The 15,160-nt window shown below is 32.7% G+C and overlaps 1 protein-coding gene across 2 annotated transcripts in view; it reads right to left on the minus strand.

Moving 5' to 3' along the window:
* Positions 1–15,160, minus strand: part of LOC100869610 (uncharacterized) — a 71,333-nt gene continuing 56,173 nt past the window's right edge. For both annotated transcript variants that reach the window (XM_012494003.3, XM_086902953.1), the window contains exons 4-10: positions 11,410–12,347; positions 10,249–11,096; positions 6,744–7,107; positions 6,262–6,458; positions 2,907–3,296; positions 660–853; positions 1–213 (exon numbers count right to left, since the gene is read on the minus strand). In XM_012494003.3, the coding sequence (XP_012349457.2) occupies positions 138–213; positions 660–853; positions 2,907–3,296; positions 6,262–6,458; positions 6,744–7,107; positions 10,249–11,096; positions 11,410–12,347 (3,007 nt within the window). In that variant the 3' untranslated portion in view covers positions 1–137. The remainder of the gene's footprint in view (positions 214–659; positions 854–2,906; positions 3,297–6,261; positions 6,459–6,743; positions 7,108–10,248; positions 11,097–11,409; positions 12,348–15,160) is intronic.

Here is a 15,160-nt window from a genome sequence, read left to right on the forward strand (position 1 = left end):
TAAATTTTCAAATATACAATGTATAATAAGTATATAGAATTAATTTCATTTGGTCATTGAATGTTATAGTCGGCTCATACCGTTTTTATCAACTAATTGGTTGATTGTGGTTTTCCTCGTCATGTTGATCCGTGATATCACCGTTTCTCTATTTCCGTTTCCTGAATGGATGCTTCTGTCACCGGAGGTAGAGGACTTTCTGTAGATATTTGTCTGAAAGTATATCGAGACACGGACAAGGAAATAAAACCGACAATTTATTTGTTACATATTCTAACACAAATGGACCATCAATATTACAAGTTACTGTTTTAAATTAAATAAATTTTCCTGTTCAAAGAGAACCATTGTTTCAACTATCTTTTAAATCATGAAATAGATTAATCGAAACAAATTATCTCAAAATCTTCTTTCGAAAATTGCAAATATACGTATTGCATTCAAGCTTAATCGATAAAACAGAACCGTCATGGAACATAAAGACACATAGATTGGAAACGTTTACATAAAAAATTGCACTCGCGATCTTGACAGACATAACATTGCATTAACATATTTTAACACGATTCACATTATTATTATACAAGATCGTACTTCAATATTCAATATTTTTGATCTACTCGAATCGAGATCAATATAAAATCGAAGATTGTGTTTACCTGCCATTTGTTTGCCAATCATAAGAATCCGGGGCGGAATTGCTTCTACCTGTTCTTTGAAACTGCTCTGTCTTTACGTTCCTAATTATTTTCTTCTCCTGTGAGATTTCCTCGGCTCTTTCCGATGGGGATAATTCTATGCTATCCGCCGCCGTGTTCGCCGGTTTTCCACCCTTCTTCGGCAAGAACGGATTCTGAAGATCGAAAAACAATATCTCGATTACACACTTTCATTGGAAAAGGAAAAAAAAAAAAAAAAAGAATAACAAGAATATAGATAGTCTTCTTGACGTTACTCTTCCAGAGACTAAATAAAGCTACGAATAGAATTTCAAAGGAATCGTTCTCGTGAAATTTCCACGATTTTTCGATTTATTTTCACGATATCGCGTGCTCCCTCGATGAAAACTGACGAAAGAAGCAAAAAGGGGGGAAGAGAGAGAAGAATGCGAGAACGAAATATAAAACGAGGAAGGAACGCTTCATGCTTTATGAGGCCGATACTCCACCGACATTATTGCCGTGTTTACAGAGCCGTCAACCTTCCTTGAACCCGGTTGATATTGACTCGGGCTGCTCATCAAATAATAAGGGCAGAGACGTGGCATTGTGGCGAGAGTAGGAGGCAGCTTTTCCACGCCACAGCCGCGTCGTGAACAGAAAAACAGAAAAGACTTGACCTCCTGCTGTTCGCTGCTCGTGACGAGAGATCAAATGTCGGCCGCAATTGAAATTCAATGGCCGACCTCTTCCATCGTAACTGCGACCGAACTGTTGCCAACAGCTTTATTATGCGCCCGATCAGAAATCTCTAAAGAAGAAGAAACTCAGCCAAGTTGATTCAATTACTGTTAATCAATGATCCGTGCGATCGATCGAACTTTCGATTGCGAGAAACTTTGAAAATTTGATCTCCTTGATGACGATGAATACGAAGTCGCGTGTATAATGAAATGAAAACGTGAGTGGCGAAATTCTAATCGTTCAAAATTGCCAATTTGTTTTCCCAATTCTTTTTTTATTAGATTTATACGACGAGTAGAAAAATTTATTTTTAGATTCATCGAATTATTTACGCTTTGGACGTAGCTGACGTTTCTGATCGATCAGAGTCATCAATTCAATACAATATTCTATTCTGATTTTTATCTCCTTCATAGTTTTCTATTCGTCGAGGATGGAATAAAAAATTAGAAAAAGTTACAAGGATATTTGGAGATTTGAATATAAATTGTTATAATCGTTCAAGTTGGAGAAAAGTTATTCAGCTTCGTTTCGTTTCGTTCAATAACTTTAAATTTAGAAAACTGATTCGTTACACTATTCTTGCATCGAACACTTTATATAAAAGAGTTCGTGATATTTCTCTTCCTCTTTTATTTTCTCTTTATTCTCAACGACGAAGAATTTATGCAGTTGATAGACGAGACACTTGAAGAATCACAACGAGGGAATTTTTACAAATGGTTAAGCTTTATCGCTGATGTCTACGTTACTTCCGCTTTTATCGCTTCGTGATGTAGATCGGCTCAAGGTAAAAGATGAACAATTTTACACGGACGCAAAGACTCCATTTCTCTTCAATGCAATTACACGAGACTGTCTGGCAATAGCTATCGTGTCGTCTTAATATTCTACAAATTGCGAATAAATGGGATCAGGAAGGAGAGGGAGAGAGTAAGAAAATTTCCAAAGCTATAAAAGTCCCCTTAAGAACGTCGGGCAAAGCCAGAGAAATAGAAGAAGGTTTCACGAGTTACATAAACAAGTTTGCCAATTAAAATTAATGATTTTCTTCTTTTTGATTTTTTCTACAAAAATTAACTATCATTAGTTTCTACTACTTGACTCACTGATAATTTGATTAAAAAAAGAAAAAAGATACATCATAATTGAATAGTTGGAGATATAACACTTCAAATGTGTTGTGGAATTTATTAATTAAAGATTAGAGAAGTTGATTAACGATTAAAACTAATCCATGATTTATCGAATACCGATAATTACAACTCAAATTTATACAAAATATAAGAAATAACGCTATTCATCTAAAAAAAAGAAAAAAAATTAAATTGAAAATTATCTAATGAAATTTAGAATTTAAGTAACATTTTTTAATATACAATTAATTCGTATATTCAATTATAATTAAAAATTAATATCAATTAGTTTATCATTAAATTTAAAATTATTTTTAATCTCGTGATAATAAAAAAATTTTATTTGAAAATTTTAAATTCCACTTACTTGAAAACTGTGCTGCTTCAGCATAGTTTTGATAAGAATCAAAGTGTCAAGTTTGGGTATTCTCGTAACCACTCGTTCCACTTCTTCATCCGTAACGGTAACCGGAAGTCGACAGTTGTCAGCTTCGATTGGCAGTGGTTCAGCGCCACGATTGGTCAGCCAAACGTGTTCCTTCATCTCTGACAGCGTGATCCTTTCGGCCGGATCTTTGGCTAGCATTTTTGAGATCAATTCGCGGAGACTTTGCGAAAGGGCTGGTTTCTCTGGAAATTTTAACGGTTCACTGCGTATTGCCGCTTGAACGCCAATTATACTTCCGGCTCCATCCCAAGGTATTCTTCCGGTCACCAAACAATACAATGTCACTCCCATTGACCATACGTCACACAACTGAAATGTAATTTTATTATTTCTTTAATTTCTTTAATATTTAAAACGTCGTTAATGCTTTAATAATTGGAAAATATTAACTTAAGATGTATTGATCTCTTATTTTACTCTTATTTTCAGATAAATATTAAGCTTTTGAAAAGAGAAAAAGAAAGGCTTTGGAAAACCAAAATAACTATTATTATCCTTATATCTATTACAAATTATAATATTATAATAATGTAATAATCATCTGACAAAGGTCTAATATATATATTGACAAAAATAGTATAATTTTGTATTTGATATTACTTTGTGCACAAGTTAATATTCTTAAAGTATATTGGATAGAAGAATATGCTTTTAAGAGATTATAGAAGATTAATGGAGATATCCCAAGATGAAAATAAATATTCAAACGTCACGTATTATCTATTTACGTCATCCACTTCGAAAATGACACGATTTAAATGACATTGTGTAAAAAGTGCAAAAGATACTATTGTGTATACAAGATATTTATAAAAATGTGGGACACTTTTTGATCGATTCTAGAAATACTGTAAAACGCTGAATATACCGAAAGTCGATATCCAGAAATTTGTCATTGAAATAAATCTAACGAACGAATTAAATTAAAATTGATAAAAATAAACGTATACGATGATATTTTTAAAAAAATCTACGCCTTTCGTGATAATAATTGCAAGCAAAAATCTGAATTATTTCAATCAATGGTTCAGATGTCAACTGTATCACTGATTGTTAATTACAGTTCTCGATGCAAATTGAAATTAATGTGTCGTTTTCATGGGTATAGACCTGTTTTCAACCAATTGTTAAAAAGTTCACCAAATCGATCGAGTTAAGTCGATAAGGTCACCACCGGACTATAATCACGATACGTGTGAGAGAGAAATAATTCTACGTTGAATTATATGTTTCTTCAACAACGATCTACACGACCAGAAACCATAATAACGCGTTGTAAACATTAATCATTAACTATACCGTTTAACCTGAGAGCAGATACAATACTTTTATTACCATTATGTTTTGTTTTCGCTGGAAGATTATTCAATAATAATCAGTCGAAGCACGTTCACTCTTCTATAAATGAGCTTGATTATTGATTATTAATTAATTCTTGGATCATTTTGATCCGCGGATTTAACCTGGGAGAGTAGATGAAATTTTAATTAAATCCTAATGGAATTATTAACTTGACACTTTGATAACCAGTAATTTACTTGCTTTCTTTTTTTTTTAATTGAAATGCTCTTCCACAAGGACGAGCTTGAAAAGTTAGTTGATTGCGGTTTCACGTTGTTAATATTAATTATAATATAAATATAATATTTTCCTTGTGTCCACTTGCTGTTTCGAATTTTAAAATATTATTTATATTGTAATGAAAACACATGAATATGCTATTTTAATTTAAAATTTTTATAACACTTCTGTATCTGATTTAATTTAAGATATTTTATAATGATAAAACGATAGATTTTTAAATTTTTAAACGAAGAAGACATTAATTTTTTTTTATATTTATGTTATTTCTAACAATATTAATATTTATCTTCAGATAGAATGTTTTAAAACTTATATACAATAACTTATATTTGAGGATTATTTAATTGAATCAATTTAATGATCGATTAAGATGAAAAATAAATTGATAAATCACTTAATAATTTTTTTCTTTATAAAATATATATTCAATAAAACAACATTTCTTGTCGCGTTTCAACTTATACCTTTAAGATATATGGAACAAAAGATTAAGTAACAATTTTTCTCTCTAACTGATCATACAAATTCTCAACTTTGTCAGATAATCGATCTAAATCATATTTACCCACTCTCGATAATTTTATTAGATTCAATAAAATTTCTTTAATCGGATGTAATAACTCAAGAACAACGTAGATTCAGCAAAGAGAAGAAACTTAAATTTGATTTCACAAATTATTTACCTTCAAGCGTGTCATGGTCGATTTAAATAAAATAGTGAAATGGTGGTACGACTTAACTTTCTTATCAAAAAGTTTCAGGATACGTGTAATATAATTATGTACATAGAAACACGATCAGAAAACTTGTGAAACGGATTGCGTTGCTCGACATCGATTTCTTAATGGCTTGTGAAATATGCAAGGAAACTTGCGATACAAAGAAATATTTTCCACTTGGATAATTGGGTTAAAGTTAGTTTTTTTTTCCTTTTTTTAATTCTGGAAAGATCTTCTAAATTGGCCTTCAATAAAAATAAGAATTTTTGCAGAAGAACACATCCATAATTGATACGGTATAATTATATTATGATTATTAACAATATTAGTTGTTAATAATCATTCAATTTTGAAGCATTCGAAACAAATCACGATCATAATATAATTTAAATTGATGCATGCATCCATATATTATTTATAGTTTTAAGGAAAAAATTCTATTCCAAGAAGCATGTAACAACAGATCAATAATCACTTTCTCATGAAATTTCCAAATAATAATTATTTTTAGAAACAGAATATATTTTTTAATATCAAAACCAAACAGAAATTATATTTTTAACGACTATAAAAAGTATTTGCATATAATGTTATACATAGCATTAACATTTTATTGGTATTTTATTTTATAATATTCTACATTTATTTTCCATAAAGATATAAATATACCATAGAAGAATTCCATTTCATTTCATTTCATCAAAACAAACCTACGCAATGCCGCTTAAATTTCACAATCGGCTCTCCTCGTGAGAAACGAGAAATAAAGATCTGTCACGTTATCTAAACTGTTCTTCGACTCTCGAGCTACTCTTATCATCGGACGGTAACCGATCGAAAATTGGCGAAGCTCGAGAGTGGCGAAGCGTGGATTGAACAACAGTGGCGGCGTAATAATTCTTCGCCACCTATAAATACCGGGCAAAATTGAAAATCGATCAAACGATAGCCCCAAACGATAGGATACTTACCGTTCCGGAATAATGGGCGCCAGGCGTGGTTGTTTCGGGTGCAGCAAACGCCGGTGTTCCGGCCGGCCCCGACAACAATTCTCCGGACGCCCTGAGCTCTGCGCTAACCCCTAAATCGGCGATCTTGATCCGACCGTCGCTGTCCACCAACAGGTTGCTCGGTTTTATGTCGCGATGCACTATCCTCTGGTAGTGCACTGAAACAATTTGAAATTTATTTGCAACGAGTATGAAATTTAAGTAGGATATTTTCTTGGAGTAGATCAAATCACTTTTAACTTAACGACGAGCATGTAATAAAATTATTGTAATTAGGATATAAATAATGTGTTTAATCCAACAAATAGGTAACGATTGTATAAAGTTATGGAATAAAATATTATGATATTGTTATAAGTTATTATTTATCAAATAGTTGTTAAAATAACATTTTAGAAGAACAGGTGTATCACAGTTTATATCTCGACAATTTGAATACTCACGATATTCCACGCCCATTACAACGTCACGAAAATTCTTCCTGGCAGTTTCCTCGTCGAGGGGTTTGTCGGTGGGCACCTGAAGGATCTCTCCCCTCTGGACCAATTCGAAAACAAGGTAAAGATTATCCTCGTCCGGGTCGTCGAGAACTTCGACCAATTTCACCACGTTCGGATGATCCAGTTTCTTCAACAACGCGATCTCCCTGTAGACTTTGGCCAAAGGGTTGGCCGCACCCTTTCTCCCCGGAGCCATCCGACCGAATATCCCCGCCTTCTTCATCAGTTTCTTCTTGCTCAGAATCTTCATCGCGTATTGGGTCTCGTCTTCTTCGTTATAAACTAGTTTTACAATCCCGTAGGAACCCTGTTGAGAACGAGAAAGATACAATCTTTCGAGTGTGTTCTAATTTAAAAAAGGACGAGAATTTTAATTTTCAACCCATCTTTCTTTACTTCGATTTTTAGTTTTATTATTTCATAACTTTCCAAGCTTCGTTTCGAAACTTTGCTTTTCTCCAAAGGGAAAATTGAAGAAATTGCGTCGGTTGATCGACGGGATAGTTATTAAAACATATTTGTTCATCCACGTTTTTCAAAGAGAAAAAAATGCTATTTTAAAACGTGATGTTTTAAAGAGAAATGGAAAAGGAACATTGTTTGTGTGAAACAATGCTAGTTCATTAAAGTTAAAATTCCCGATATTTCGATGTTCCCTGGAATTTTTTTTTCTTTTTGGCGTTAGTTCTCTCTTTTTCTTTCGTATTATTTTATTTTCGTTTCGTTTATTTCGAGAAAATCCACATATAAAAATCTCATACATTTCTTAATTCTATATATTTTTTTAATCTAATATTAAATTTCCTGAAAAATTCATTCATAGTAATGATAATTGTTGTTTTTCCAAAATTTTCTTGATCGTTGCATCTTCGATATTTTAATTATTATAAGTATTCGTACTTGAAATTATGTAACACTTATGATTTTTCAATGATTAAGTGAATTAATCAATGGTTAAATTTCAGTGTCAATCTTCGATTAAAAATCTTTTTCAACGAATGAAAATGAAAGAAATATATACGAAAAATAATATTTTTAAGAATTCTTCATTTTCTGCTCCACTAATCTAAAATTATATCATTGTCTTTCAAGATTCAGAAAATTATCATACTATTTTGAGAAGTAATTTAAATATTACTTAAATATATTAATATCTTTAGCAATGTTAGAATTAACATTTCTCTAAATTATTAAAAATTACATGCTTTCAAATAGAAAATATATATATATATAATTCAAAACTCTTTTAAATTTCACCAAATGAATTTGTTACCATTTATTAATCATTGACTGATTTGGAAACAATAGATTGAAATCAATCATAAACTTTGTTATTTCTACTATTACAGCCAATAATATTATTATTATCATTGTTATTGTTATTATAACAACTATTTCTTGCAAATGCTACTATTACACAATCATCAATATTGTGAATAATAGAACATACATAAAGTTATATTGGAAAATTCAGAAATAACATTTTTCCTGTTAAAATACAATAAATTTCAAATAGAAAAACTTAGTTTTTGACTCCTTGAGATTTGATGGAAACTTAATCTCGACCTATATATTTGGAAAAGATCAAACAGTGACCGAGAAAAAGTTCGAATCGATGCCGATGTTCAATTTAAAAGTGGCAAACGATATTTCTTCGCTTTTATATTTTTCCTCGAAATTCAAGTGATTTCTAGAATTTTGCTTTATCGTGAAATAAAAAAGTGAAGAAGGAAATTTTCAAAGTTTCCGAGTCTTGTTATTTTTGGCTAATTTTCGTGGAATTGTTGCGCTCAATCAACAAAAACGAAGATTACATCTCGTTCACTAACACAGAAACGGATGGATACAAAGAAAAATATTTCAGGAACGAGAAACATGAAAAATACGTTTTTGAAACGACAAAATATAAAATTTTTTTCACATTTGTTGAAATGTTTTCATATTTTAATAGATGTTAAAATTTTTTCGCCGTTTAGAAGAAGTGAAATTATATTTGAGATTCTATATTACTGCTGAAAGAAAATTAAATATATTATGTTTAAATTGAATTATACTTTTTTGAATAAAATTATTAAAATTTAATTTTCTTTCAAAAGAAAATTTGAACGAGCTTGTAGGAAAAAATATGGAGCGAAAAGTAAAATTTAAAAGTGTCGAGCGTGATAAATTTATCAAGACCGGTATAAATATTTTAAAAATCTTCTAAAATTTATTTTCTCGATAGAAGTGAAATGTTTCCATATTTTGATAAATGTTAACGTTTTTTTTATTTTCTCATAAAAAATATGGAAGCCAGAGAATTTCTGTCTAAAGGATAAATTTGTTAATACAACATTGATTATTTCACGTGTCAAAATACAAATACAGAATATAATCGAATAATTTCGAGAATTCCTATTAACAAACTGTAACAAATTTTCAGATAAAAATTCGTGTTCTCGAATAAAATTCCTTTCATCGGCTATTTCTTAGTCCAGAGAAAGAATTTCCTTCTAGGTGGAGAAGGTTTCTAGGTGAATGGGTAATTTACGAAATTGGAGCAATTTATTCGACGATGTTGAAGCAAAGAAAAAGTAGAAAATTGAAAAAAAAAAAAGAAAAAAGGAAGAAAAAAGAGGAGAGAAATAAGTCTGATTGCGGTTAACAATGATAAATGAAAATATCATTCCGTAGATTATTGAAAGTGTTATTTTTCATTGTTTCAAATATAAAGTGAAATATAAAATGTGCAATGTAAAAAAAAAATATATATATATATATATACATATATATATAAAGATATAAATATGCAATAGATGCAAATGAGTTCGAAAATAATGAATCTTTCTAAAAAATAACTTCACAAAATCACAGGATCGAGGATCAGTTTAATCAATTTTAACGATACGTTAATGCGAGATTTTCTACGCATCGACGGCATAATTTCCAATGCAACTGATCAATTAAACGCGATTAGAACGAATCGTTACATTTCGAAATTGGCCTTAAAATTTCTCGCGTGTGACGAGTAGTTTCGGTGAAAATAATTTAATAGAATATTTTTTATGCAAGAAAAAAAATTACTCTTTATTTTCCAGCGGGGAATTTCATTTATGGTTGCATTAATTCGTTGCTTTCGCGAATTATGTAGGTCACGAGTGATACGTAAATTGTTCACGAGATAAAATCTGTCTAAAAGACAGATGTTTTATAATTAATTTATTATGAAACATATACATATATCACTGATATAATTGTATTATAACAATATTACAATTACCATGTTTATTATTAATAAAATTATTTTATAATAAACATAGACAAGACTCATTTAATAAACGTTTTCTTCATTCTTGTTGACATTTCTTTATATCGACTCCAAGTTTCGCTTAATACGATAAATTGACACAACACGAAAAAAGAGTTAACCATATGCATTATACCAGACATTGATAGAATTGAAACTTACCTGACCAATGTTGTCCAACAATTTATATTGATTCAGTTGAAGAGCCCCCTGTTTGTTGTCGATGGAAACCCTCCTGCTCTCCCTCAAAGGCCTCCTCCTGTTTCTGGGTGATCCCTGAGGACTTCCATACGGAGAATAAGGGCAATAAGGATAAATAGGTCTCACAGAGACACTCGAGGCATCTCCAAGAAAACTCTGACTGGTTCCCACCTCTCCAGGTGAAATCGCTTTCCTAACGTTCGAATCGTCCGCAGTTTCGCCACACGTCAACGTCTGAATGTCCCCAGAAGCGCTGCTTTTCAGCGTGAAAACGCTCGAAGACTTGTTCAAAGGATGTTTCGTCGAAGATATCACCGCACTCGTGTCATCTTGTTTCGAAATTTGAAATATCCTTCTGTCCAACTGCAGCTCGCCCTCTACCCTGTCTTCAGACTGGGTGGAAAGCAACTGGTACATCTTGATCGGTCGTGGAACAATATTCTCTCTGACGGATTGCTTCATCGTTTCTTCCTTCCTCTGAATCACAGAGATTTTGTCGAGTGGCGTTTCGTTGATTTTTGACATGACAGTTCTGACCCTCTCGGGATTGATATCTTTCGATCGATCGATCGACACACCGTCCGTGCGTTTCGTATCGGTATTTCGAGAATCGTGAAAAATCGTTGGCGTGGTGCAAAGAATAAATGGTGTTTGACTCGTCGAAGTTGGAGAAAAGCGGTTTATAGAATCGTAAGGATCGAAGATGGTCGATGATTCTTGGCATTTAGTGGATGGTACTTCTGATCTGTCTTTTGAACAGTCGCCTCGATCTGCTAAATCGCTTAGACGACAATGCGTGGAGAAGTCTTCTGTTGGAATGAATTTTACATTATTTATATTGCAGAAGAATATGCCTAATAATTTTTTACAATTAATTAATTTAAATATTAATTGTTATAATAAATATCTAATTGTATCAAATATTGCACGAAATTCTTTGCAAAATTTCAAACTCAGTGGAGATATCTTATAACTCAACGTTCAAAGTATCACGAGTTAAAAGTAAATTTTGATTATTATTAGAACTTACTTTATTAATCTTTATGATTTCTATATTATATTCAGATTGTACTCCATTAAACGTTGAGATTGAGATTCATTTTAATTATATATATAACTTACCAGAATTGATACGTTTTGTCAATCCAGACAAATTATCCAGGCTCTCCTCCCTAGAAGGAGCTTCATCTCTGAGAACCTCCTTAACTTCCTCTATGTTAGGCATCTCGAGTCCAGCTCCGGACACCTTTCTATGCAACTCTGTGGTAGGCATGCTTCCAACCTCGACGTCCTCTGTCAAGCTTTCTTCGCCTCTCCCCAATATCACTCTCGAACTCAATCGTTTAGTCGTGGAGGATCTGCGCCTCTCCTTGATGAACGACAAATCTTGCAACACATCCACGGTCGACGAATTCCTTCTCTCCTCGTCGAACGTCCCCAAATTACTCGCGTATCCACTGCTCTCTCTCCTAGGTCTCACCACTCTTGGGGCCTTGGATTTCAAAATTTCTCGAAGGGTGGGCAATCCTTCGGCCTCCTCCAGAAACAAGGCACTGTCCTTTCTCACTTCGACGATCTCTTGATCAGAAATGTCCTCCGGGCTGGATGGAATCTTGGTGATGGAATCTTCGTGATCTTTGGATGATCCAAACGTGGTCAATTCGTCAGATGGCAACTTGATGGTCACTTTCCCTTCCAAATCGGCGAATCTTTCTCTCGTCTGGTCCTTTTGCTTGTCCCCATCTGGCGATTTCTTCGTTGGAAGTTTGGTCTGTTCTGGTGAACGGAAGGATTTGTTGAAAATGTTCACGGATTGTTGGGATTCACGTTTCGTGGATGGATACTGGAACTTGATGGACGATTCCTTGCACGATAGAATTGCTTTCGATTCGAATTTTCGGATGGAAGGGCGTTGGTCGGTGGAGGCGGTGGAAGGCAATGGGAAAACGAGATTTTCTCTATCCAGAGGAATGTCCAGGGAAGTGTCCCTCGAAGTTGGCGCGGCGATTGTCAACGATTTTGGGATGGAACCTGGAGACTCTTCGTCGATCGCGGTGTGTCTGAAAATAAAGGAAAAATTGAGATTAGAAAAAGAGAGGGAAACGAATTCGTCCCATCTCTTCCTTTCTTCTTTTTCTATTTATTCTCCATGCAACGCAATTCTATCTTTTCTTTGTTCTTTCCTTTTTGTTCTTGTACTTACAATTCTCATTATTTTATTTGTATCTTGTTAAACCAATTTTAGAGAATTTGTGTTCATTTGGAATATATATTTTTTTATCATACAATTACAGTACTTTTGTAGTTAAACTAATTTAACAAACTTTTAATTCTAATAACTTTCAAATCAATAGATTTGTAAGAAAATGTGCTAATACTTTTTGTAAGAATTAAGAAATTGCTTTGATTCTAATCCGTACAATTATATTCACATTATGCTGCAACTTATTTCCAATATCTTTTTCTATTTTTAATCATTTGAAACGTATAACTCTCTATTACAAAGATATTCTTATAAATGAAACGACTTCAGATAATAAGATTTTAACTTAATACTAAGAAGATTTCGTTTACATAAATGTTAAATTTTATTATTATACGTGTTAATGACTCCAAACTTGTATAAACGATACTTGTCCATCCAATGATATCTCTCTCTCTCTCTCTCTTTCTCCTGTTCTTTGTTTTGCAAAACAAAGAAGCGAAAGAAACGTGTTTCATCGGGATCGATTGTAGGGATGGAATTGTTAAGGGAGACGAGGTGAATTGGATTTTCCTCGAAAACAAGCCGGACAACTTTTTCGAGTGTTCCGTCCACTAACACAACAACAATCTGATCTGCATTTGACATTTAATCGCTATTTCGTGCTCCACGTCCTCGTTTAGTTCCCTCAACACCCTGACGAATTGCACGAAATGAACTCGCTACGACTATTCATCGTTTCGTCACTTCTTTTTTTTTTTTAAACGTAGCAATTGATTTGCAAGAATTACAATATATATACAAAGAAGAAAAGTATCTTTAAGTATTTTTCTGTTCGATCAAAAGAGTAAAGTAAAAGAATTTTTTCAATTTTGATGTCCACTACTTGAAAGAATCGTTGAAAAATTGAAACGAATCCCTTTGAATTAATCCCTTGGAATTATTTCTTAAGTATTACAAAGTATGGAACTTTCAAAGTTTCTACGATAGAGTTTTATCCAGGGCTATTAATCAGGTTTTTAAATTTTGTTTAAACTTAGTAATAAAATAATTAATAAATGGTCTTATATACGGTTATTATACACGTTCATCGAAATAAGATATTCGATTACTGTAACACAAGTCAAGATTATTACAAATACCATTAATAAGAAATCCTTTTTAAATCCTTTACAAATTCTTTTTGACAAGGAAACAAATGTTACGAGCTGAGGACGGGAGACGTTGAAAGAGCATGTGGCGCCCTCGCGTGTCTTTAAGACTGCATTAATTCACAAAGAAAATATACTTCGTCCTCGCCGTGCTTCTCCGAGAAGTTGGGCTGTCGTCATTTAAATTTCATATTTTCCTCGTTTCAACCCGACTCGATTTCAATTGCAAATCAACCATCCTCTAAGACATATAGATAGGTTAGTTCGTTGAAGATTTGATGAACTTGGCGCTCTCCAATGGCCAAAAACTTTCGTATCATCATTGAAACTCCTCCCTCGATCCTTCGTAAAATAGAATTGTTTTTCGATGTTTTTTCTTTCTGTTCGCAAAAATACGTTGCAAAATGTTATTCTTTTCAACGAACAATTTTAATCTAACCTCTCTTCTTGCGATTAATTCTAACAACAAAACGCTTCAAGAATTCAAGCAGAACGAATTTTTAAATTATTTTTAAAGAATTCTTCAAGATTTCATTCTTCCTTACGACAATTATTCTTATATACTTTCTCTTATTTCCTTACTTCCTTCATCAGGAAAAAGTAATTCTCAGAATATGGATGGATATTAAATATACTCTCGAGATCATCAGATTCGAAAAATCTGAATTTTTCAACGGGAACGAATAAACCGCGAGCGATCCGACTTGGAAATAACGTTGGATCAACGTTGTTCGTTTCGAACTGGGCCAAATGAATACGAAGACGCGATCTGCATTCACAGAGGGCAGTTATACCATCGTGTATCAACTCATATACCTTTCTCCCAATTGGAACGCCGCTTTGAACTCGATGCCAATTAGTTCACTTTTCCACGGTCAATTGAAATTTCGGTCGCCAATTGAATCTATCTCCACACGCACGTGCACCAATTTTCCAACGTGAGCCAATCGTATCGTCGTGCACGTTCAACATCTTCCGCCAACCAATCATCGAAACGACTATCTATCTTTACATTTATATTTATTCAACACCAATTGTTATTTCTTATCTCTGAATGGATGATGAATCATTGGACGGTTCGATTCGAAAATCGATAGAAAAGGAAGTATAAATATAAAAAGGAATGTTATAATTAATAATTAGAACGCGTTACAAGGAAGAAGTAGCATGATAAATCGATCTACGAAACCAATCTTCATGGGATTCAATAATATCGTAAATATAAATTATTTTGAGTCAATAATATATGCTCTTGTGTTAATTTCGATTAAACTGTTTTGTGCAATGGATAAAAATTCTGAAGAATTTTCTTTCTTCGGCCCAAAAACCAGATCTTCTTATCGCGTGGAAGATTTCAAACATTTTCAAACATACGTTACAATCAATCATGTATCAATTATGTGGATTGTTGTGAAGTGAAACTGATGCGACTAATAATTCCGTAATTAGGATCTTAAAATTTCTATCTTTTGTTCATAATTCCTACTTATCGGATTAACCGTAATATTACTCGTAACAT

This window comes from Apis florea, unplaced genomic scaffold (assembly GCF_048593485.1).
Source record: "Apis florea isolate Af1SG1 unplaced genomic scaffold, ASM4859348v1 contig_2274_pilon, whole genome shotgun sequence".
Taxonomy (NCBI): Eukaryota; Metazoa; Arthropoda; class Insecta; order Hymenoptera; family Apidae; genus Apis; species Apis florea.